Below are 26,002 nucleotides of genomic sequence, written 5' to 3'. Positions count from 1 at the left end.
CTTTTATATACAACAACATAATTATTTTTATTACTATCACTTGTTTATGCCAGTTGAACATCTGTTATCTATTTTTGAAGCCGCATTTTGATCATGACCTTGTGACACGTCAATGGCAGGCTCATATATGCACACATTGGATTACCACATCAGTCCACAATACAAGCGTTAGGTGAACAGAAGCACAGGATTTCAATATATGTCATGGTAAAACAAGTTTCACACTCAAACTTGGATTTCTTCTGAGATTCAAGGAAGAACAATCACAATTACTCGACAGGAACAGGATACAATTGTCACATTCTCAAATATGGGAGAGGTGATAGGACACTGCAAAGTGGATGGAGTACAACAATAAATGCAGGTGTCTGTTCACAAGGGTACACTGGAACCATGCCGTCAGCACTGGAATTATAACCCACGTCATCAGTTACGAATGTGGAATCAATCCAAACATTCTTCAACCCACACTGGTCCTCATGTAGGCAGAGATGGGGCCATTTGGTGCCGACAACCTCGTGGTATGAACATCTTTCTAATTTCGTACATAACCTCGCAGCCAACGTTTTGATCCACCAAGACAGTTAAGATAGCCAAAATGGCGCATAGAGCAGGGTTACATGCACTACAAAATCCCTGTTGCAATGCTGGAAGTTGCATATATCTTCAATGACTGCTCTGGCATATATGTCAGCCCTGTTATATCAAAAAGCAGTTCATGAAATTTTACTACTGCGAGTAAAATACAAAATGTACATTTAATTTCTCAAGAAGATTTTTCTTCGTCAGGTTTTTCTCTCTCAAATCTGCCATAGTCATGGAAAACCATGCAGAAACTGTAAGATCTCATCTACAAATAGTTCAAACTACAAAATACAAATTTAATCTCACGAGAATATTTTGCTTCATCAGGTTTCTTTTCTCTCAATCGGCCAGTGTCCATGGGAACCATACAGAAACTGTAAGAGCTCATCTACAAGCAGTTTTTGGACTCCAAAGAGAAGCGAGATCCATAAATGGCATTCATAATTTATAGACTTTAGTCCACACACACACACACACAATTTGAATTTGAATATATGCTTAAATAATTACAATTCAAGCCAGATTCTTTCTCAAAGTAACTGGAATAATAATGAAGTTCAGCAAATTGCCTTTACATGTATAAAAAATCTCACGCTGGAAAAGTATAACAAGACAATCATGACCTAGTCAACTTGCAGTACTAACTGACAAGGACACATCATATCTAAATAAAAATGATGCAGAAATAATTGACTGTTATGATTATACTATATATCAAATGCATCTATAAGACAAAACTAGATTCAACTTCCAATTGTATCCAAGCCTGCTCAATGTCTTTGAAGCACAAAAGTTATTCATTGTCATGCACTTTCAAAATATAATGCAGATGCATGTCCGACAGGTGCTAAGACAGTCTAACTGGAAAAGCAGACTCTACCACATTTCTAACCAACTCTTTAAGAACACATCCAAGTAGCACCTGAAATTTTTCCAGTATGCAACAAAATTCCTTATTTCGCCCAAATGCGCAGAACTTTCTTTAAATGATAGGAGTGAAACAGATAAATGAGCAACAAGCACAGCACCTCCTCATTTAGTATGCATAAAGAAATTTAAAGTGGCTAATTATAAATCATGAAATTCACATTAGGGAAACTCAGCGGTTCCAAAAATAGAGAAAAGTCAGTTTTGGCAGGCAAAACAACTTGTTCACAAAAACGTTGGCAGTACGTTCCTTTTTAATTTATAAATAGCCCGAGTTAGACTTAAAAAACATCCAGCTTCACTTTCATGATAACCTTGATTTCTATGAAAAAGATCACATACCTAACTTGAATTTTGACCAAAAAAAAAAAAAAGACAGCACCCAAAACTTGAGGATTATTTCTAAGCTTTCTTGTTTGTTTGGTAACTATGATTTACATCCAATTCCAAGCCAAATAGCTTCAGTAAAAATAAGATTTATTTTTATAAAAAAATAAAGAATAAGAGAGATGAAATATTAAGGGGTAAAAAATTACAGGGGATACTGTTGAGTGCTGACGAATACGATGAGATGTTGAATAAAATGGAGGATTAAGGGCCTCTAGATGCAGGAAGATCTTAATAATTCGCTGTCTCAATACCAAACCCTATACTGAAACCATCCTATTACAATGTCCGTATATGGTACAGTATGAGATGACGAGGCATACCGAGTGTCAATACGGTATGAGACTGTATATTGGTTCAGTACCCATATGGTACGGTACCAATCAGGTACAGCAAATGTTATATCTTGCAGCAGGGCTCTTGTTCCAAAAATATGTGGAATTGGGGTGTCTTAAAAGAATCGATAAAGTTGGGTGACAACTAATCCATATTTTTCATGGATAAGTTAATCACCATCAGAAGGGACCAAGTATCCCAAAAAAAATAGGGATAAATTGTCGCTGGCTGCTGCATCTCTTGCTAAGGCATTCATTCATACATAGTTTTAAAAGAACAGAACCCACCAGGAAGATCTCATCCAAGCAGACAATAAATGACTGCAAAAGCTAATCAATGCCCAATAGTAAAGTCAACATACAAATTTAAATAAAAAAGCCAAAATATCAAGGGAGATTTGATATAATAAGCATTTAACCAACAAATTAAAATTAAGATTGAGTTGGGAACTTAAATAAGTGACAGAATATGTGCCCTTATTGAAGAATATCAACCAAAATAGGTTACATTGCATAATTCTGAATGAAGTCAAGGATTCAACTTATACTGAACTTTGTATATGCATAAGTTGCCAAAAGAACAAATCATGCTGGAAGATAAAAATAAGATGGAAATAGTACAAACAGTCACAAAGACAAGAAAAGGCAAAAAAAATGAAGACAGAAAGGTGGAGGTGATGAAAGGAGGCGTTCTATTTCCACAACTATATACATCATAAGCAGCCATTCAACAAAAACAAAGTTATGTTCTTTACTTGGTTCTTGTGCACCTGCATGAGGTTCCCCTTTATGAAGTCAATCTCTTCTTTCCCTTCATTTTCGTGTTTCTTTTTTTATTATTTCTTGACATTGATGTGTAAAAAAAATAGACAACATTATATCTCCTGATGAGCCAGAGATGGCATCGACGGTTTAACAGCGTCACAGATACTGGGAAAAAAAGGTGTGCATGCTTTTCGTTTGTGGTGTGTCTGTCTGTTTCTTTTGTCATCTTTTTTTTTTTTTTTTTTTTTGGGGTTGAGGGGTTGTAACCAACTATTAAAAAAAAAAAAATTCCTTTACTTTGTTCTTGCGCCTCTGCTTGAGGTTTACCTCTATGAAGTTGATCTGCCCTTCCCCTTTTATCTTTTTTGCCTTTCATCTTTTATTATTTCTTGACATTAATTTATAAAAACAGACAACATTATATGTCCTCACAAATCAGGATCACTAGTTGTACAGCATCATATTTGCAAAATATAATTAAATTTTAAAGCCCAATAATCGTCATGTGCAAACAAGACAAGATTATGAAAGAAAAGTTGGAAAGATGAATTTGCAAAATTATGCAGAGCGATACCTTTCTCCCTGACATCTATTTGAAGCGTATCAAGTGTAATAATCCCATCAGTTAACGGAAGTAACTCAAGCTTGACCGTAGCGCTCGAATGTGCAGGAACACATCTGAGTTGATCATGAAGAATAAAAACCTCAGTAATTTTTCCAAAAGCTATATCTTTTCCAGTTTTGGATAAAGAACAAAAGTTGCATATGTTATTACCCTAAAGGTACCGCACTCTGCAACCATAGATGTGTACAACCTGAGTCATCACTTGAAATCACATCAGACACTGTACCAGTTTGATGCTCAAGGGAGCTTGATCTTATGCCACCACCATCACTCGCTTTTTGAGATTCTATTGTGATGGGCATCGAACTCTGTCTGTGCATACTAATACTGTATCTATCTCCACCCATCCTTCCCATATACTCATGAAAACCAATAAAAGGGCTCATTGGGGTATTTGGTGAAGAGTTCAAGGATAAAATGGAAGGTGAAGAAGTAGATGATTCTGGAGCAAGAACAGTCAGTGTAAGATCTTCAGATGTTAAATTTGTAGCTTTTAGGGTTAACACCTGAAACAATTTAAAAATATTAGATTAATCTGAGAACACATTCATGTCCCCTGTAATGACATGTTTGTCCACATTACTAAGAGAAATAAGCACTCAGAAAAAGCAGGAGAAACCTGAACAGGAAGTTGGGGTGCTCTTGCATTTGGTCTAACAGCTTGTTGATATGATTCTGATGCTACTGTGATCATGAGGTCTCTTGCAATGCGGGGTCGCCAATCTGTCAGCTGCTTGAAAAATAGTTTTGATTCTATTGCAAAAGAAATCACAGGTTACAAGCCAAAAAAATAGCACAAATTCTTGAAGAAAGCATTTAGTGTCAAACAGTATAAAATATTACCAGTATAGTTGCAGCGACATGATACTAGTATTGCATACAGATCTGCACTTGAAGGAGCCCTTCCCCTTTCACTGATTCTTGATATCATATGCATATTTGGCATTGTCGTACTCATCTTAGAATGTGGTTGCAATAAGCTGGTCTCACCATTACCCCTAAAATCTCTGTTTAGTGTAGATGCTGGTTTGAGAATGAAAGAATGTTCCTCACCTCTCCTGCACAGATATGTACTCATGAGAGCAAGCGTAAAACGAAGCTAGTACTTTTTTCACTGAGTGTGGGTGACAATCTAATGGATGCTTAAACAAATTGTCTGGATTAATGTATGATACTACTGACTGCACTTAGAATGAAATTGTAAATATTTCTTCCAAGGAAATAATCTTGTGTGTTTCAAATGCCAGAAAATGCTAGACAATGTTGTTAATATTGGAATCAAGTCCTAAACCATAGAGGGGACTAGATCAGATCAAATAGTGAATTAGATCATCACTCCCACCACAGCTAGGTCTGGTGAGGGTCACATGTATGCAGCCTTACCCCCACAAATGAAGAGGCTGTTTTTGTGCTCCAAACCTGAGACAGCTAGGTCACAGTGGAGCAACCTTACTCTTGCCCACCAATCAAATCGTAGATCATAAGATTTTTCCTGATTTCTTTTAGAAATTCCTAAATACAAAAGAAATATGAAAACTGAAATATGAGTTAAGAATAAAGTGGATGCCTGAAGAATAAATAGCATACATACAACAAGTACAGTTTTCACTAATTTATTTCCTTACATGGTATTTCAAATAAAACAAATATTCTGCAATTTATTCAAGATGTTTAGATACTAGCTATCAATTTAATTATCCTTTTATGTAGAATGTTGGAATAAAACAGGATAAGACTTTAACATATGGGTGTCAATGTACAAAAACTCGCATGTTATCATTAACTCTATGAACTCCAATAACAAACTAGCTAATTTATCATTCAAGATTTATTAGTGATACGTAATTTAAGAACCATATAGTCAATGAAATTATAGAAATAGACCTAAATATAATTTAATATGTAAAAATTAACCAAATTGGCTATTGTGATCCAAAGGTATGTACAGTCCATTGTACGGAGCTAAATCTTGTGATCCTAAACTGACCCCCGATCCAGGATGATATCTAGATAGTTTAGGGCCGTTTTGATCTGGATCGCAAGATCCAAATAGTGAATGATAAGATTTAAACAACAATGATATTGGATTTACCAAGTATGACTTTATATGCATAGATCCCGTCCAAATTTTGCAAGCAACATTCCACATATCCATATCTATATGCATCATATTAGTTCTAGAGATATGTCTGAATAACATTTATAAAAAAAGACTTGCGAATGAACGGTATAATAGATAAGTTAGCAATCTGGTATCCAGTTTTGACTGACAGTGCTCAAGAGGTATATATAGCTGGTAGATAACAGGCAACAAAATCCAGCCGTGAAAATCATTCAATATGCAACTGCCTCTCTATGTGCACACATTGTTTGCAAATGCACTCGAATCTAGACATGTGAACCCCTGGGACATTCAGTAAGTTCTATTTATTTCCATCTATCTAAGTTATAGGCTTTTGAGTTTCACTATACTGAGCCATATTTAAATGATTTTATGTATTTCATCATTATCAATTCTTTGTAATTACATAATAGCACATAGTCCCAGATTCTCTATATGCCTCGTGCCAGCATCACACATTGAAACCCATCTTCAAGTCAATGCAGAGTTACCAATCAAGGTAGCTATAAATTTGGATAAGTACAAGTTTGTCGATGTACAGATGTACATGCGTACATACAATGCATGTATATATGTGTGAAATAAAAGCAGGAAATAACCACATTCTTGATAACAGCGAGATTATTTGAGACCAACCTGAGGACAAGATTGGGTAGGCTATGACCATTTCCTGCCTCAATACTTGCAATTGGGAGGGACAAAGATGGACCTCCTATCGAAGCTTCCCCAAAGACAACAGTTATCGCATCCAAGAAAATAATAATATCTGGTATATGGGCTGGCGCAACATTCTGCAGAACAAAATATAAATGCTATCCTGTTAAGATTGCAGAATTAAGTAACATATGATTCCCAGAACAAAATAAAGAATGTAATGCTGTCAAAAAAAGGTAATCATAAAAAAATAATTAAATGTAAGAAGGAAAAAAAACTGAACTTATACCTTTATTTGGACACAAATAAGATCCTCCGTAATGCACTCAGCGGCAAAAGAACAGATTTCTAATGGTTGAATAATTTCAAGTTTTTTTGACCATCTCCTGCCAGGTAAGTATATACCTTCCAACCCACAGTGAACAGAAAACCGTTCTGGCTCCAAAGAAACACCCCGAAATGATAAAAGATCCATATTTCCCACATCTCGGCTCCTTGTTGGCTTCTCTGGTGAAAAACAGTCAAAATCTTCAAGATCAAATGCTGGTCTTGAGTTGGAAGGAGGAACAGCAGATGAAGGTGGTCCAGAAACTTGAGGAAGTGAAGGCATAGAGTAGCTTCTAAGATGACCAAAGGAAAAAATTTGTGCGCCAGGGGATGAATATGTTTTTTGATACACACTTGAGCTTAAAGGAGGCGATAATGGACGTGGAGGAGATAGAGTGCGATCCAAAGGGAGCAACCAGCTAAGCAGTTCGTTACATGGATCCTCATGATTTGGAACAGGTGAATCGTTGAAGTTATCAGAAACAGAATTGTTAACTTGGCACTTCTCAAATTGAAGAACCTCAAGAACAGGGTCCTTTATATTGCTATTTCCAACATTCACCTGTAAAAGAACCTGAATCCTTCCAACAGACAAAAATAGACATGATAATCAGTACTTGTAACAGTGTATGGTTAACTGAAAATTTATTATGTGATGCTTAAGGAAAGCTACTGGCATTTAATGGTTAGAGTATCAACAGTGAGTTATATAATCATGAGCAATGCAATCCATCTTAAAAGGCACTTTAATATTTGTCCTAAACATGCTTGAATTGGATCCTAGTACCATAATATAGGAGGAAGTTTAAGAAAAATAGATTTTAAGAGGATGCTTCTTTTTTTTATAAAAAAAAATAAATTAAGAGGACATTTCATATACCAAAGAAATAACTTTCCAGCAATGGTCAATTGGATTCAGGACCTTCTCTTTTAGAAGTTCCCATGTGGAATGGATCTACTGGATTCAGGATTATTTTGATTTGGAGCTCCAAATTGTCCATCTTTTTGCCGATATTGTACCCCTGTCAGATACATCTTCTCTGTCTTGACAGTTATGCGCTAAATTTATTTATTGAGGTCTCTTTGGACATCAAGTTGTATTATCCAGCAAAATGATCTTAGGATGGTTCTGAGAAAGGAACAAGCTAGTTAAGAAATATCAGGGATTGAGAGAGGCCACAAATTTATTGTCCCACCATATTTTTTATGGACAAGAAAAACCACCTTATTGATGGAATCTATTGTCCGAGATTAACAGGGTTTTGACTACCTCTAGTAGTCACAATCCCGATACTTCTCTTAAGTCTTGCACAACAGCATCTGTTCTCAACAACTTCAAATGGTTGAGTATCTTGCATAGATGGAATGAGTGCCATCCAAATAGACCGTTTTAGATAATGGTATCCAGCATATGCAATGGAGAAAAACAACATCCCATGCTCTTTGAACCAAGGTATGCTGAACGGGTACTGCCGGCCGTATCGGCCGGTCGGCGGTACAGTTCGATACGATTTCGTACCGTACCAAACCAATGAAGGCAAGCGGACCCGAACTGAAAGAAAAAAAGAGAGAGAGAGAGAAATAGAGAGAGAGAAAGAGGAAGAAAGAAAAAAAGAGAGGGGAAGGAGCCAGGGGGGCCGCCAACCGACGGCCCCCCTGGCCGCCGCGATTGCCGGAGGGCGCAGTCCATGCGCGCGGCGCCGCGGGCGTGAAACAGGGGCATCGTCTTTGTTTCACAAATTTTTTAAAAAAACCTAATTTTAAGTGAAGCCGGCAAACTGCCGGCTTCACGATTTTTATGTTTTTTTTTTTAAAAATCCCTTAAGTCGGCAACTAGGTTGCCGACTTCATAAGTTTAAAACCAAAAAAAAAAAATCGAAAGAGATGGTCGTCTGTTTCGAAAAAGAAGGGGGCGGAGCCACGGAGAGGCTCTGCCCGCTCGACTGCCCTCAGGCCGGCGAGCCGACTAAAATCGAAAGAGATGGTCGTCTGTTTCGAAAAAGAAGGGGGCGGAGCCGCGGAGAGGCTCTGCCCGCTCGACTGCCCTCAAGCCGTCGGCTCGCCGGCCACCGAGGGCCTCACGACGGAGGTGCCGTCCGTCCGGTAGGTCCCTCGCCCCCCCTCTGAGCGCTCTCTCTCTTTTTCTCACTCTCTTGAAAGCCCTATCGGACTATACGGGGCTCGGAAGCCCTCCGGCGGCCACAGTCGGCCACTGCCGGCCTCCGGCGGCTCCCACCTCTCCCCTCTCTTCTTCTCTCTCTCTCTTTCTCACTTTCTCTCTTTCTTCCTTCCGTACCGTCCGTGTACCGAATTTATCGGCCGAATCGTGCCGGTTCCCTGCCCGTCCGGTACGATACGGGGTGTACCGACCGGTTCGGCATGATATGAAAAATCTTGCTTTGAACAATTCATTGTATTGGATAATCATGGCATGCCGTACCCGTATGTATCGGGCATAATCTATCGGCCTATTACCAAACCAGCACGTGGTGCAAGAGGGTCCGAGTATTGTTATACCCAACCCAACCTCGATACCAGGCATACCAACGTCGTACCAAGCTGGCACCAATACAAGTTAGGTACCAAGATAAAATCTTGATTGGACTATTTTTTCATATTTTTCCTCCTCAACTTGTCTGGTTTCCTAGATGGCTTCCTATTTAGAGACTCCAGTCGATCCAACCCCTCGCACGCCCCCCCTCCTCCCACATGGAGGAAGGGAAAAAAAACTTTTTTTCTGATTTTCTCTTATTTACCCCTTACAATTATTGACTCACCTTGTCCAAACTATACACAGCACAAATACAGATATAGATCTTCTCAGTTCGACCAATTGACCTGCCCCTTAGCTGGGGTAGTGCTTGTTATGCATGCAAATTCTTTTGAATATCAGCAATTAGTTCATATGTGGCACATGTAGGCAAACACATGCCTTCCATTAACTCTTTAAGGCAGGTTTACTGCAACTGGAAACTTGCTCCCCCCGCACCAGGCTCTCTCTCTCTCTCTCTCTCTCTCTCTCTCTCTCTCTATATATATATATATATATATATATATATATATATATCTCACAATAAACACCTTTGGTTTACTTGTTTCCATTACTCTTCTCCTCTATCATGAGAAGTATAAAACAGATTCAATAACTATTTTTTTTTCATATGCATAGCCAAACTTATTACTTGAACTAAACATTATTTAGCAAGAAATTGGATACCAATAAGAAATGAAACTAAGGTACTGAAATCATTAGAAGAGCTCTTCATATTAATTATGTTATGTTAATACATATGAAGTCTCCTTGTTTTTGCATATCAATATCCAAAAGCTTGCATAAGAAATAAAAATTATGTGCATGATCTATCTTCCTCACATAAAGCTAGATTAATTGGACAAAATCTATGTCATTTCTCTTTGTTCCATTTCATTCATAACTCAATACCATGGCCTATAACTTTAATCTAGCAATAGTTAGCACATTTTTGAACATCAATAATACCAAAATTCATCTCCAATTATTGGCATCTCATTGAAATCTCATTAAAATAAACAATAAATAAACTAACAATTTGACCCACATAGTCCAAACACAACTCGTCCTCTTCTGTTGTGTGATGACAAGTCTAGACCTGTAATGGTATCTATAATTAACAATATCCATAAATCACACCACTGTCTTCCTTGCTCTTGTTCTCTTCAAAGAAAACCACATGATTCTTATAATCTACACTCTAAGCACATTTCTGTACATCAACAATACCAAAATTCATCTCCAATTATTGGCACCTCACTGAAATCTCGTTAAAATAAACAATAAATAAACTAACAATTTGACCCACGTAGTCCAAACACAACTTATCCTCTTCTGTTGTGTGCTGACAAGTCTATACCTGTAACGGTATCTATAATTAACAATATCCATAAATCACACAATCGTCTTCCTTGCTCTTGTTCTGTTCAAAGAAAACCACATGATTCTTATACTCTACACTCTAAGCATCTAATTCATTTATATGGCAATTTTTATCTAGCTGATATTTTTAAATAAATTAGTATAAAAAAAAACTATGTAGATCATTGGAAACATAACAACAGAAAAGTGCTATGTTGGAAATAGAAGAAATCAAAATGATAGAGAAAAGTGAAGCTAGCTGATGCAAGCCAAAAATGCCCCTACATCAAGATTCCTACAAATGGCAAACAAATTGTACACAAGCACCATGGAGAACCTTGGGAAGATGATTGCTAAACATGACCAGATGGTGGCACTTGACTCAAAATTACCTACAGAACTTTTGCAATGTCGGGATGTTGGCAACTTCAAAGCTTCAACATAATCAGCATTGACAGAGTTCTTGAGTAGGACCACTTCCATTGCATCCAGCATCTAGGACCTAGGTAGTTTTCCAATGCATCCTGAATCATGTTAATTGGTGATATAGAGGAAGTTATGACCAAAAAACTAGGTTGTGACAGTGTTGCTGAGTATGTATATTATGATGGCAGACATGGATGGCAGACACGGGCGGTAATCAGGTTGGGTCAAGCTAGATGTGGGTTGGGTCAAAACCTGTCAACCCAAATCCGATCCATTTATTAAATGGGTCAAAAGTCTAGAACCAGACTAAACCTTTTTACTGAATATGTAGCCTGATTGGACCAACAACCCATTTAATAAACAGATCAAAGTAGGATGAACAGTTAAACATATCTTAAATAGATTAAATTGATTTTAAAAAGGTTAAGCAAGTGTAAACAGGTCAAACAGGACCCAACACAACTATTAAATGTGTCAAAATGGGTTAAATGGGTTAAGATTCTAAACTTGAACTTGACAAGGTTAATAAATACATTAGGTCAAGTTGACCTGTTTATGACACGGACCTGTTAATGAAAACATGAACCCACTTATGGCAGTTTGGGTTGGCGGATCATGCTATGACTTGCCACAATGTAGCCCTTATATGGTATTCTAGCAGCGTAACCCATGCCATCAGACTGAAAACTGCATTATTTGAGTCTTATTTGGCTAAGGAGTCATCTAATGGCAACCATATGCCTATATAGTTGAAACTTGTGACATCATTAGATGTCGCAAAAAATATGAATTCACCCTTAAGGAGCGAGGTTAATGCTAGATTATAGATTCTTGTCCTAGTTCATTTTTAGTCAAATTCTAGAGGCACCAAAGCATCCAATTCATTATAAGACGCCTTATAACACTATAAATACCCCATGTACCCTTACTTTTCCATTTAAGTTATTACTACAATTGTTATTTATGCCTCTAAATTGTTCCCATTAGCCCATGCATAATAACTAACACACAGTTTATATTACTCAATTTAATCACTTACATGCTTAACAGTGAGCCAAGAAAGGTTTGAAAACTGACTATGCCACAAGTCATAAAGCCTCATGCTGCCACTGTACCACCATGTATCAGCAAATCATGAGCAAATACAAGGGCATACCATGGTACATAAATACAGAGGCTGCCAATACCTCACTAGTACACCACCATGGTATTTCAAACAGAGATCAAGTCAAACGAAATTTCTAATTAATTCCTAAGCATAAATCCATTTTTCAAAAAGCTTTAAAGTTGAACATGGAGTCTTGAAGTGCTTTCTCCAATCATATCTTAATATGATTGATATGAAATTTCTCCCATCAAAATAAGATCAGTTTTAGCAAAACTCTAACCCAAAGACGCTCCTATAAGGATGGAATGGATCTTTATTGTAGCTATCAACTTTTAAGAATCAGTTTCAAATTCATGGCCAAGGAAACTTTTGGCAAGCGTAGGGCCTGTCATGACACCCAGAAGATCAATTACCCGGTCAAGAAACCTTCCTCATCAGTCATCATTCAACTTCATGCTTCTGCCTTCCAGGTAGTGACCATCAGAAAATTTCTTAAATTTGAAAGATTCTAGACAAGAAGGGAAAATAACAAGGTTCTGTATAAACTATGAAGATTGTGTTCACCTCCTAGCAGATATTTTAGGTCCAAAAGTCAAAGTGAAATAGAGTCCCATTCTTCTAGATTATGTTGAAAAAAATGGAATAATCTCTACAGAAATAAAATAGTGGCAGCAAAAAATAGAATGATTTGGTTGTAACAATTTTCTTTACTAAAAATAAGAAATATGGACCTCAGAAAGTATTGCACGTAAATTTCCTTGTAGGATACCAGATTTAACAAAATATATTTAATGTAGTAGGTGAAGGGAACGCAAATGAAATATAAATGTGGAATCCTGATTTCTCAAATTATGAACTAGAAAACATATTTATATGTGAGGGGCTCTAAACAAAAATGGATGTGCTTGCAAGTAACATGTCACACAAGTGTTTGCAACTTTGCATGCACGTGTTATTTAAGAGTAAAAATGGAAGACAAAAAGAAAGCACACACGATAAGGAAAGATTTACATAAAATAGTGAAACCCTACTGATCAACTACTAACACCATTTCATTACAAAAGATTTACCAATGTTGTTCTCCAGAGCCAAACAAATAGGAATACAATGTCAGCTATATATTCATTCACAGTCTAAATAAATTATCTTCCTTATCACAAGTTTGGCATGCCATAAAAGTATGTAATTTGTCTAATAATGTACTCAAACCAGCATTATTCATGAGAAGTATTAAAATAAAAAGATTCAGCCAACCAATGGGAAAATATGGGAAGAAGAACAAATGAAAAATAAGGAAATGAACAGATTTTATATATTATGACTATAATTTTAAAAATGTTATCTAATCTCTTGATTATAAAATGCATAAAAATAGAATGCTCTCTCAAACATACCACTATGTCACCATTGCACAAAGAGTAGCATTTGACAGTATCTCGAGCCAGTCCACCGGATGTGTTACCATCAAAGTTTCCCTTATCAACAACTGCATTAAGAAGGCTTGTTGAAGTATTCAATGATCCTCCAATCGACTGGAAGCTTCTCCCTGCCACATCAGAATTCGCCAAAGATTGTTCTGCTACATTTCTTTTACACCAAAGTGGTTCACCCGACCGGGCGACTCTAACAAAGAAATTAGAATTTTTAAATCTTTCCAACAAATTTTCAGTCTGCTGCTTATGATCTTCCATCCTAAGGAGAGATTTGGTTGCAGAGATAACTCGTCGAGGAGTCATCTCATTTCCAGTTGATATAGTTTCCCCATCATCTTTTATACTGTGATGAGCAGTTTCTTCATGTGTGCCATTGGCATCACCCTCCCCACTGGCAGAACTGGATTTAATCCCCAAAATCTTCTCTTGTTGGTTTCCATTCTGACTAGATTTACTATTTTTTGACATCACTGCAGCAACTCTAAATGGAGTAATGATTTCTGTGTCCTGCTTTGATGCTGATAAACATACCAGTATATGAATCTGTTCACCTGGGGGTAGAAATAGATCAGACACCCCAAAAAAAAAGTCTTTTGGATGTAATAGAATCAACCGAGAAAAAATATTCCGGAAATGTGCTTACCAGGAAAAATGAAAGAACGGTCTAACAACCGCAACTGCAGTACATCCGATGCGTTGCTCCAATTGTCCGGCAGTTCCACTATAAGTGTAAAGTCAAGTACCAAATAAACAATAAGAAAAATCTTTTACTGTAATAGAAGTATGGAGAGTATCTCATGGACATGGTAATCAGAATAATTTATAGTAACCTAAGCTTAGAAACCTAAGCAAAATGTTTCATTTTTAATGGGCAAGATGTGAAATTATGTGAGTCAAAATGATCAACTTTGGTAGATGGGAAAGTGTATATTTCAATAAGGAACAAAAGTAATACGGATATAGTACCATTACGTAGCAACCAACATCCAATGAAGATCTCAATATCAATTCATCACCTCATTCACAGGCATCATCAGATGGCTCATGTGTGAATGATAATCATCTCCCTTTTATTTGTTCAAAGTCCGACACACAATATCCACTAATTGCTTAAGTAAATGAATGCCGCAGGATCAAGGATGAAAGTTCAGCACAGTTAGAGGACAATACTGGGTCTGACTTGAACAGTATTCAAGGAAAAAGATACAGAAAGCTCAAACACGAAAGTTAAGGTTTAACAATAGAAATACATGGTGTAAAAGGATTCATGAAGCCATCACCAAATAGGATAAGAGTAAATAGTATAGCATAATTCATGAAGCCATAACAAGTATGAAGATTCTTGGTTATTTTGGTCTTTGTGTATACTGTTGATCAACTGGCTCACAACAATCTCAATTTGCATAATACCCAAAAGTAGACTAACTAATCCGGCTTTCTACATCAGTCAGAATGTTAAAAAGAAAAAAACATAAGCTGCATATATGTATGCTAACACTGGATATGCTCCTGCGAGTCCCAGATAATTTAGGGGGAACACACCCTGCCCAAGGAGACAGTAAGCTGTCCCCATGTTCCTGGGCACAAAGTCGATATTGTTAGAATATAATAAAATCCAATAGCCACAATAGGGGAAAAGTTAAGAAAAAAAGGTAGGGTCCTCAAACTTTGTGAAACCAATAAATTAACATATCTGTAGCAAAGTGGCACTTCTTAAGTTCATCAATTCCTTTAATAGTTCGGAATTTCAACCTTTGGCAGTTAACTTATAATAGGCTAGGCTCCTTATTCCAACTGCACAGTCTCAACCGTGTTCTGAATTTCTTCTTGTCATCCACATATTTCTCATTTTTAAGAATGACCTCCCCTTAAAGATTTGCTTCGTCTATTCCTTCCAGATATATGACAAACAACTTTGGGTTGAAGATCCTACATTCAAGATCTACTGACACATCTACACCAGATCCAGGTTTTAACCTAATGCTATTATTAAGGCAAGTAATGGTGTTTGTGCCCAACAACTATTTGTTCGAAACGTACTTTGAAAAAGAACATAGACTAAGAGCTCTATACACTCTTATATCTTTATGATGAAGTTTGCTCACTTCCACTTCTCTAATGTATGCAGAAGCACAGGCACCCCCAAAAACAACTTGTGGCTGTATCCAATATGTATTAGAAATGGACATGGCCTGGGTACAGCTCCAATATGTATTTGATATGGGAAAGAATTATCCTGAATTTTTTAAATTAAAATAGGATCTGAATACTTCTGGGATACATCCGGATACTCCCCAAATACTCCTAGGATATGTTTGGATACCTCTAGGTTACTCTAGGGATACTTCTAGGATACTTATTGATATGCTAATGCATTATTAGGCTTAGCCCAAGTCGGCTTTTAACTTGGATTTGTCTCCACAGCCAAAAAGTTATTGTAAGCTACCATGTTTTTCTCCCCAATGTGCTAACTAAGGTCAGTTTTTTTCCCTCTAGTTCATTCAAAGCCTTTTTTGGTTTTTCCCTTTCATTCACCTCTACCAGCACTATAGACCCTTCTTGTTATGTCTAATGTTGGTATTTATCATCTATATGTATCACACAATGGTAAGGATGTGGAAAAATTGGAGAGTTGTTTCCTCATCTCATTTTTTTGGAGATAGTGTGATATTTTCTGCATATGATTTTACTATGATGCGGATGCTGCTGAATTTTTTTGCATAATAGAATTACATTGTTGTTTTGCCGCATATGTTTTAATTATGTTGCTGCCTTGCTAAATTTATACTTCCAGGATAAAGAATTTTGCTGCATTTATATCTACTGACATATGTTTACTAGATTTATCTTGATTATACTATTAAATATTTACTGAATTTTTCATTTGTGAGCTATCTTAGATTCCTTGATGTTGAATGTTAATATACAGTGTTATATGATAAACCAATCATGCTTTTTGGATGTTCTGTAGCAATTATGTAAATAATAATAATATTTACTATCATATCCTATCCATATCATATCTTATTTTTTCTAAATTTGCCATATAAACGTATCCATGTCATGTCATATCTGTATGCTGCATCCATATCGTGCTTTCTAGATGTATGCAGAATTGCCCCAGCCAAGACCTTCCACTAGATAGTAACTTGGTTGGACAATTGGAACTTCAAAATATTTCCAGTCTGCATAGCCGCATTTGGATATCATATCCTATTATCCCTTTGATAAACCAGAACTTCATGAACCAGCTTTGCATGGCATCCTGTCTCCAACATCCCAAGAAATCCATCTTGGAAGAAAGTTGGCATCCATGTCAATTCCCAAAATTCCCCATGTCTTGTATTTCTCCTTAGATACACGCACTAGAAAATTTCTTTGACACATTAAAAGTAATCACATATTTAGAGCTGTCAAAATTGGCCAGGACCCATGGGCCAGCCCATTTGGCCCTAAAAATGGGCTGAGTCGGGCTGAAAAATTCTGGCCCATTTATGAAAATGGGTTTTTTGGCCTGGCCCCTGTAGCCCATAGGCTGAACCGGGTTAGGGCCGGATCAACCCGTGGGCCGGCCTATATTGACAGCCCTCCGCCCCTCCCCTCAGTCCCCTAGGCCAATCCCTCACCTAGTCGCCCCCTTCCTCCCCCACCTCTCCCCACCCTTTATCACTCCCATCATATCCGCCGTCATCGCCGGCCCCTCCTTTTGCAGCCCCGGCCCCCTCTCCTTCTACAACCTCTATCGCCGCCGCCTCCCGGCCCTCTCAAGCAACCCCGTAGCCGCCCTCCCTTCCCTCCTCACCCTCCTTCGTCCCCTCCTCAACTTCCACAAGTTCGCCGATGCCCAGTCCCTCCTCTCCTTCATCCCCCTCGACCGCCCTCGTCTCCTCCACCGTCACGTCCTCCGCCCCAAGCACCCGCCATCGAAGGCCCTCCTCGACACTGCAGTCTCCTCCTACACCCGCAGCCCGCCTCCACCAGCCCCACCTTGCCGAGCAGCTCTTTCAGTCCATGAAGCGCCGCCGCCTCCGCCCCTCTCTCGGCACTGCGAATATCCTCCTCGACGCCCTCATCCTCGATGCCCTCTCCATCCCCCCCCTCCGCTCCCCCTCCCCTGCCTTCGTCCCCCCTCATCTGCTTGCTGAAATGAAGTGGCCTGGCTTTGCCCTAACCCGTAGCTCACATGGGCTAGGGCCGGGCTGGGTTTATACGCCCCATTTTAACAAGTGGGCCGAGCCTGGCCCGGCCTACATAATCACAACCCACGTGGGTTAGGGTCGAGCCGGGCCGGCCATTTTGACAGCTCTACACATATTACAAAATTACCCATTTCAAATGCCAGGAAGTAAGCCTAAGAATAGCAAACTTTGGAAGTAGTAGGGACATCATTAAAAGTTTCTCCATCACTTTATTGCTTAAGCTAATTACAACTTTGTAAAATCCTAGCTTTCCATGCAAGACAAGATCTTGATGAACTAAAAGCTCCCAAACCCTTGCTCACGCACCCCCCCAATGCCCCACCCCGCTCTTTCTGCAAAAAGAACCACAATTTAACAACCTTGGAAACTTCTCCTCTTCCAAATAATTCAGATTCATTTTCCAAGCAATGCAAGGTTGAAATATCTTCATAACCTTACAGTAAACTTAGAAAAATGACTTTTGGCATATTGTAAACTAAGAACTTGAACTATATTCACAAATATTTGGAATTTATGGTGCACATGTTTGACTCGTGGGAAGCAATATTTGATGAATGACTACAATCTCCTTAACTGATGAAATGCTATTTGACAGTTGCAGTGCCAATGATTGATTTAGAGGAAAGATTATTTTATGGATGACCTTGATCCCATCAATTGATGAAATGTTACTCAGTAGATGCAACAGAATCAGACATATGGGCAATTAAAGGGGAACTGGTAATTGATGAACATTTGTAATCCCATCGAATAATCAAGGAGTGTTTGCCCAATAGTTTTGATCCCATCAACCTATAAAATTTCATGCAACAAACATAGTGAATCCTTCAAGAAATGTTTCAAGGACAGCTATAATTTCATCATCTAATGAAGTGATGCTCAGTCCAAGCAACACAAAAAGGTAGATTATGTGTCTTTCTAATAGTTGTGATTCAAGAGCAAAAAGTAGTTGATGGATTGATGTGATCCAGTCATAAATGAATGTTAGATATCCTAGTTTGCCTTGAGAAACCTTTTGAATGTGTATTGATGGACAGACTCCCACTATTGATGCCCGTAGTCCTCCTTCCAACACATTAGAGAGAAAGAACCCCACTTGTTACGTACATAGGATCACTCAATTATCTTTCAGTGTGGCTCAACCAAGCCATCTAGATATATGACAATTCAACTTGTCACTACGTTGGCCACATCAGGAAGCCCTGGAAGAAACACCTGTTCCATGAAAATCTTTGATAGGTCTAAATCATCAAAATCCATGGCAGCTAGACACCCTTGAGAGTGGAGACTCAAATCTCCCTAACAAGCATTTGTTTCCACCATAAGCATCATCCTGCAAGCCGAACACATTGTACTGCAATTGCTACCAGGAAATGCATCATGCCCGTCAGTTAGTAGCAGAAACTTATGTGCCTACAGTACCTAAACAAGTCCAAAACCAATGTTCCTCTAGATTGAGGAGAATAACAACCATTGGTCCAAGCCCCTAGAAACACTTTGGGTTGTTCTTTTAATTGGACAAAGTCTAAGTGATAGTTGCCCATCCTAGATGAAACCTTTTTCTAAGTTGCTCTCTCATAATGAATACGCAAATAAAGCAATAGTTCATTGGTCTTCCTTTGAGATAACAAAGAGTACTAGGTGTAATGGACCCATTAGGGGAGTGTGATGAGAGATTCATAGGTTCCTATTCAATCTTTACTGCAACATGAAATATCTATACAGACAGCTTCCCCCTTCTGCTCAAGTATATAATCCTTTACATGATATTGTGAACAGATATATATTTCAGATGCAAAGCAATTTCCACTACACTTGTAGCAGTATAAGGTTCAGCTTCAGCCTAACTGATCCAGAATCAGATTGGACAGTCCAATCTGATTTTGGTTTCAGTTTCAGTTTCGATCAGTCCAATTAAGTTTTAGTTTCAACAGCCTCACTCCAACTTTCGGTATTTCAGGCAAAAAAAAACTGACGAATGAGATGTATATGGAAGAACAAGATGTAATGCACTATTGAAATCTATATAGTTGAATAACCTACCAAAGCTATGTTTATAGATTCTGAAATTTATATTCTGGAAATATTTATAGAAGTGTTATTCAGCACTCAGGTAGCAAATTCCTATTGCAGCTATGGAAGAAGCATTTACAAAGATTCTCAATAGTCACAAGAAGGTTCTGTAGATAATCAATTTAACCATGAAACCTCCCTTTATTTTAGCAACAATAAATCAGAATTCTTTGTAATCCAAGTTGCATTGATACAGTCATCATTTAGGTTTATCCATCTATCCATAAGCTTGTCAAAAAGAGGACATACTGTTCGGAATTATGATACATCCTTCATCTTCTGTAACATCAGTGTGGTTCCCAAAAGCAACTTGATTTTCTGAATCTTGTGCTTCAGCACCTACAGCACTAGCTCCATCATTGTCTTTGCCATCATCTTTTCCTGTGGGGGACTTTGGAAATCGATCTTCAGCAATAAGACCCTCCAAAGTAGTAGCTCGCTTCTGTGTAGGCTGCGTTTCTTTATGATGTTCAGCTTCAGGAACACTGGGTAGGTCTGAAGTTACAGGTTGGGCAGTTCGCAATATAAAATTCATAGTTCCACCCAAGGTACCTGCAAAGTAAAAGCTTTAGATCCCATCAAGGAATAGAATATATACTTTCCCATCTTAAAATTCAGAATATTGAATGAGAAATATCATAATCCCCATTCCATGGGACAAAACTGAACAAGCCTTAAAAGATTTTATCAGGGTCCAACATGAACTCAAGGAATCAATTTAAGATAATAGGTACATAGAAATGAAAGTATATATGAATGAGAATAGGGAAGAAAATATCAATTAGTTAGAAATTGATATAATATTCCCATCAAAAAACACGGCCAAAGGAAATCACAGTGCTATGAGCAGGACATCAGTGAAAACAGAAACCGACATTTTGCCCCATTGAACATGACAGCCAAAAGATGCCACAACACAACCATTTTGGTATAATGGATATATTATTACAGGAGCATGGTAAGATGGGTAAAGACACCTATGATAGACTGAAATCAGATGGATGACTAAATGATTCTAGAGTGGTATGTGATAGGTGCATGCTTAGGCAACATCAACATTGTATGTTTCAAAAAAACTCAGCCAAAAGAAAGTGGAAGCATACGAAAGTATGTTTAGAATGCTAAGTTGATGGTGGCAAAACTAGGAATGACAAGGTGCCGAATAGCAGGAGCCTGGAAGTAACTATAGGTGAGTAAATATAATGAAGAATTAAATGAAGAGGTATGGGTATGTGCAGCTAAAATCTGGGGAAGTCCCAACAGGTAGAAGAGCTCAGATCACACCAAGGCAGAAAAAGATTAAAACATGGAAGCTACTCATAAACGAGATCTGGAAAAGCTTGGGATGATAATGGACGTGATCCTGAATATAAATGATTTGCAAATATGGATCTGTAAAGCAAATATCAATTAGACCCAAATAATTAGGTTTATCATTATATTCAATATGTACCGCACAAACAAAGCATGAAGCAATATATGTTCCATGCAACACGATTACATGAAAAATACATGGACATTTAATTAGAGTAAATAAAAATATTAACTACAATAATGAGATGATGCAAATAAAGACTGCTAGCACTGGAATCAGTAGCGGTGAATTTTGTTAAAGAATGACAATGTACGTAGGAATTGGAATCTTTAAGTCAAATGCATAAGCATGAAATATTTTGGTTAATAAAGGATAAAAGAAGTATTCTTAATTCTTCAAGCTTCAAAGTGCAATGGAGAATGCAAATTTCTGAGTCAGTGGGTGATAGTAACTGGCGGAGTATGACACAATTGAGTTAGAAGGCAATAATAACATTACCATAGTAACCCCAACGCACCGCTCACCAACAATATTCTAAATACAAAACTATTGACTACTGTCGCAAGAGTTTATATAAGTAACATAGAGCAGTAGTAGTTACATAGCTCCACCTCTGCATCGTGTCAAACACAACAGTTCCACTACAACTAAACCCCAATTTAACTCTTCCGAACCATCAAAAGAACACCACCAATCAGAGTTTTCCCAGGGTCATATCAGGAAACCATAAATCTAAACCTAGACAGTCCAAAAACCTCTCCAGACTCGACTGAGACGAATATAGAGTAAAAACTAATCAAAAACAACCATTTATGGCGATCCTGTGGCTTACTCAGGCACAGTAGAAACTCCATCAAAACCCAGAATGCATGAACGAAGGCGTTTATTCAAAGGTCCATCAAAGTGGCACGGAAACCAGAATTTCGCAAGAAATCGCTATAAATCCAAGAAAAATAACAGCGTGGAATAGAAGAGGATCCCTATGATCCACTCTCTGTCAGGCAATAAGCAACTGCGATCCGCAGCATTAGGGATTCCATCGACGATCTAGGGTTTTATATACCAGCAATTCGAGAAAGAAGCTTGAAATTCTGGTTCCGGCGAGAGAGATCGGAAAAGGAGCCCAAGAATTCTAGGGTTTCGATGGAAAAAAAAAAAGGAAGAGAAAGGGATCGGTGAAATGAGATCTCACCGGGGAGAGAGGACGGGGGTCGAGCTCGGCAATTGTTGGAGAGGTCTTCGGAGTGGAGTCCGAAGGAGGATACGAGAAGAAAGAAGAGGAAATGGAAAGAAGCGGAAAGCCGCGGGGAGACCGAGAGAGAAGGTGAAGCCGCCCAACCACCTCCAAGGTGCGCACGCCCATCGCACGTGCTCTCCCGTGGCCTGGTTCTGGTTGCGTGGAACCGTCCACGAGTAAAGTAGCGCTCATGGCCCTCCGACGGCAACGCCCGGAGATAGTTCTATCATGGAATTAACGGTACTCTCTGGCAAATGTGTGCACGTATCTTTTTAAATTTTAATAAAATGATGACGATGATGATATTTATAACTGAAAAAGAGAGTAGTAAAATTGGTGGATGATCTACAGTATATCTAAGAAATTCAGCATCATAGCAGATTATGGAGAACTCAAACGAGTCATGAACCAACTACATGGATAGCTATGAATTTATAAGATATTTAGAGATTCTTAGGTATAAATATATGGAAGAAGAAATAGAGCTATAAGTACTGGTATGTATTAATTTGTTGCATTGGCAGACATGGTTGCATGGCAAAGATGACTTTCTTGGCATATGGCAACAAAATATGGTAAATTATAATGTCACCATCTCACAAGCTACATTATATATGAGTTCAAGAACAATAAATTATCATTACATGTGTGAAATAGCTCTCAAATATCTAAACCAGATAAAAATATTATTTCTCTCTCTTGCCCCCTCTCCCGAGTCCCGATTTTTTTTTATAAGCAAGTAATGAGATAACGGAAATCATATCACCTACAAATGTGAGATATCGTTATGAGGCTAAATAAATAATTCAACGATTAGAGGACTCATTTCTTTTTGAAACTTATAGCTATATTTTTTGTTTGTTTTATATCTTTAAAATTTCAATGTCATATCCATGTGCCACAATAATCTTGTATTAGGATATCATAAGTTGATTGAGCTTCCAACTACATCCCAGAGTCATGAACAGTATTTGTGAAATTGAAGAATTCATAATGTTATGCTTAAATTGATCAGAGTTGGAAGACGAACACCTGAAAACCTTGTGAGGCGGTGCTGGTGCTGGAGTCACCTGCAAAACAAGTCTCAAACCGGAGGTTGTGGCTTTGGCGAGGATCCTTCGATGCTCAAGTCAGAAAAATAGAGAATAAAAGAGCAGCAACGGATTCTCTGAGAGAGATTTGATTGGACTTACCTAAATCCTCGGGGTACTGATTGTTTATATAGAAGAATGTTGGATAGCTGGATTGTTAGCTATGAGATTGCATAATCTTGAGATTGCCGGACCGTTGGACATATCAAACTGAATGAGATAATTCGACCCTTAATCGCTCCCGTGAAGTGAGGAGATCGTTGCTGGTAGCATACTGAGTGGAGGATTTGAATATCCTTTTTGAATAATCTTGAAGACCATGCCTGATCTTTTGATCTTGTTGAATGAGTAGTGTCACCTCATAGCAGATGAGGATTCTACCTATTAATTGCATAGGTTGTCAATTAGGAGAAATTTTAGCCTGTCTTCATGTGCTTTTCACGTGGGGACATTTATTATTTTTGACCTTAGCTCATATCAGCATAGATGCTCAGGATACCTCGTATTAGTATAAAAGAGCTCATATCAGGATCAGCTCAGCTTATATCAGGATCAGCTAAGCTCATATGAAGGTAGCTCTTCATAGCATGTATATAGCTCAGCTCTTCACAGCATGCATATGGCTCAGCTCTTGACAGCATGCCTCTTCACAGCATAGTCAGAGCTATAAATCTGAGGCATCCATAATACCATCATAATATATCCTCCTACTCCTGAGTCTGAGAATCAGATGAAAGGAGTACTATTGACATGATGCCTTGGACCTAGGGATGTCCATTCACGTATCCCATTAAGATGTTAATACGAATGATAGAAGCAGTTGAGAAAATAATCCTGAATTTTGAGTTGATCATAGGCCATTTGGAGTTAGGGCTAATGAAGGGCTGTTAATTAGTTGAGTTGAGGTTCTTTTTAGTTAGCCTTTATTCGTCCAGAGGTTTGACCTGGATGAAAGTGATGGACTGCTCGAAAGAAGAAGCTCGACAGATTCGAAGGAATATTTGATGGATGGCTTGGAGGAAGAAGCTCGACAGATCCAGATAGAGATCGATGGACTTCTGGAGGTCCCATGAGTTGTCCTCAAAAAGAGATCGGCTCGGAGGAGACTCAACGAGTGGGTCCGAATAGAGATCGGAGGTTTCATGGGTTATCCTTCGCTTCTCATGTGACTTGGGCTCTGTAGAGGTTTGGTAAGTTAGCCTCACCTTAGAGTCATCGAAGTCTTCTTGAGGGTCCGGTAAGTTAGTCCTCATGAGTGGCATTGTATTCTTGCAACGATCTTGTGTCTACAGTATCTAACATTTCTCGTCTTTGCGCGAAAGATAGTGTGTGCCAACGGTGAGCTTGTGCCTACGACTTCTTGCACTTTCAGCGGTATTTTATGGGTCTGATTAGTTATCCCTTCGGAGGTTTCTTCAAGGATCTCCCTCCGCTTCTTGTGCGACTCAGGCTCTGCAGGGGTCTGATAAGTTAGCCCCATCTCAGAGTCGTCAAGGTCTTCTCGATGGTCTGATAAGTTAGCCCTTTGGAGATTCTCTAAAAGTCTTCCTTCGCTTCTCGTGCGACTTGGGCTCTATAGGGGTCTGATAAGTTAGCCCCGCCTTAGAGTCATCGAAGTCTTCTTGAGAGTTTGGTAAGTTAGCCCTTCAAAGATTCTCTAAGGGTCTCTCTCCACTTCTTGCATGACTCAGACTTTGCAGGGGTCTAGTAAGTTAGCCCCGTCTCGGAGTCATGGAGGTCTTCTCGAGGGTATGGTAAGTTAACCTCCTTCAGGGTTATCCTTTGCTTCTCGCACGACTCGAGCTCTGCAGGGATCTGATAAGTTAGCTCGACCTCGAAGTTGTCAAGGTCTTCTTGAGGGTCTGATAAGTTAGCCCTCTGGAGGTTCTCTAAGGGTCTCCCTCTGCTTCTCATGTGACTCAGACTTTGTAGGGGGTATGGTAAGTTGCCCCGCCTCAGAGTCATCGAGGTCTTCTCGAATGTCTGATAAGTTAGCCCTCTAGAGGTTCCCTAAGGATTCCCTTCGCTTCTCGCATGACTCAGACTCTGTAGGGATCTGGTAAGTTAGCCCTGTCTCGAAGTTGTTGAGGTCTTTTCGAAAGTTTGGTAAGTTAGCCCTCCGAAAGTTTCCTAAGGGTCTCCCTCCACTTCTCCTGCAACTCGAGCTCTGCAGGGGTCTGGTAAGTTAGCCCCACCTCAGAGTCGTTGAGATCTTCTTGAGGGTCTGGTAAGTTAGCTCTCTGGAGGTTTCCTAAAGATCTCCCTCCACTTCTCGCACGACTCAGGCTCTGCAGGGGTCTGATAAGTTAGCCTCACCTCAGAGTCATCGAGATCTTCTCGAGGATCTGGTAAGTTAGCCCTTCGGAGGTTTCCTAAGGGTCTCCCTTTACTTTTTGCATGACTTGAGCTCTGTAGAGGTCTGGTAAGTTAGCTCCGTCTCGGAGTTGTCGAGAACTTCTCGAAGGTCAGATAAGTTAGCCCTCCAGAGGTTCTCTAAGGGT

At 38.7% G+C, this 26,002-nt stretch overlaps 1 protein-coding gene across 2 annotated transcripts; it reads right to left on the bottom strand.

The window, feature by feature from the left end:
• Positions 1-173: 173 nt before the first annotated feature.
• On the bottom strand, positions 174-22,607 carry LOC105042268 (uncharacterized). Of its 2 annotated transcripts, none has more exons than XM_010919400.4 (11): positions 22,366-22,605; positions 20,108-20,410; positions 14,230-14,307; positions 13,548-14,137; positions 6,690-7,301; positions 6,383-6,537; positions 4,468-4,682; positions 4,244-4,377; positions 3,775-4,130; positions 3,574-3,677; positions 174-696 (listed from the first exon to the last, which is right to left on the bottom strand). In XM_010919400.4, the coding sequence occupies exons 2-11, from the start codon at positions 20,391-20,393 to the stop codon at positions 626-628; spliced, it is 2,601 nt and encodes an 866-aa protein (XP_010917702.3). In that variant the 5' UTR covers positions 20,394-20,410; positions 22,366-22,605; the 3' UTR covers positions 174-625. The 2 variants fall into 2 exon arrangements, with proteins under 2 accessions (XP_010917702.3, XP_073109692.1); XM_073253591.1 differs by lacking the exon at positions 174-696 and adding an exon at positions 703-1,507 and having other exon boundaries at positions 22,366-22,607.
• Positions 22,608-26,002: the final 3,395 nt, after the last annotated feature.

Source organism: Elaeis guineensis, chromosome 3 (genome assembly GCF_000442705.2).
Source record: "Elaeis guineensis isolate ETL-2024a chromosome 3, EG11, whole genome shotgun sequence".
In the NCBI taxonomy this organism is placed as follows: domain Eukaryota; kingdom Viridiplantae; phylum Streptophyta; class Magnoliopsida; order Arecales; family Arecaceae; genus Elaeis; species Elaeis guineensis.
This window is presented reverse-complemented; position numbering and strand designations above follow the sequence as displayed.

Coding starts and splice junctions, on each gene's coding strand:
- LOC105042268 (XM_010919400.4), bottom strand. CDS start 20,393: ATGAATTTTATATTGCGAACTGCCCAACCTGTAACTTCAGACCTACCC. Junction 7,302..13,547: donor TGTGCAATGGTGACATAGTG/GTATGTTTGAGA, acceptor GGAAGGATTCAG/GTTCTTTTACAGGTGAATGT. Junction 4,131..4,243: donor CACCCCAACTTCCTGTTCAG/GTTTCTCCTGCT, acceptor AAATTGTTTCAG/GTGTTAACCCTAAAAGCTAC.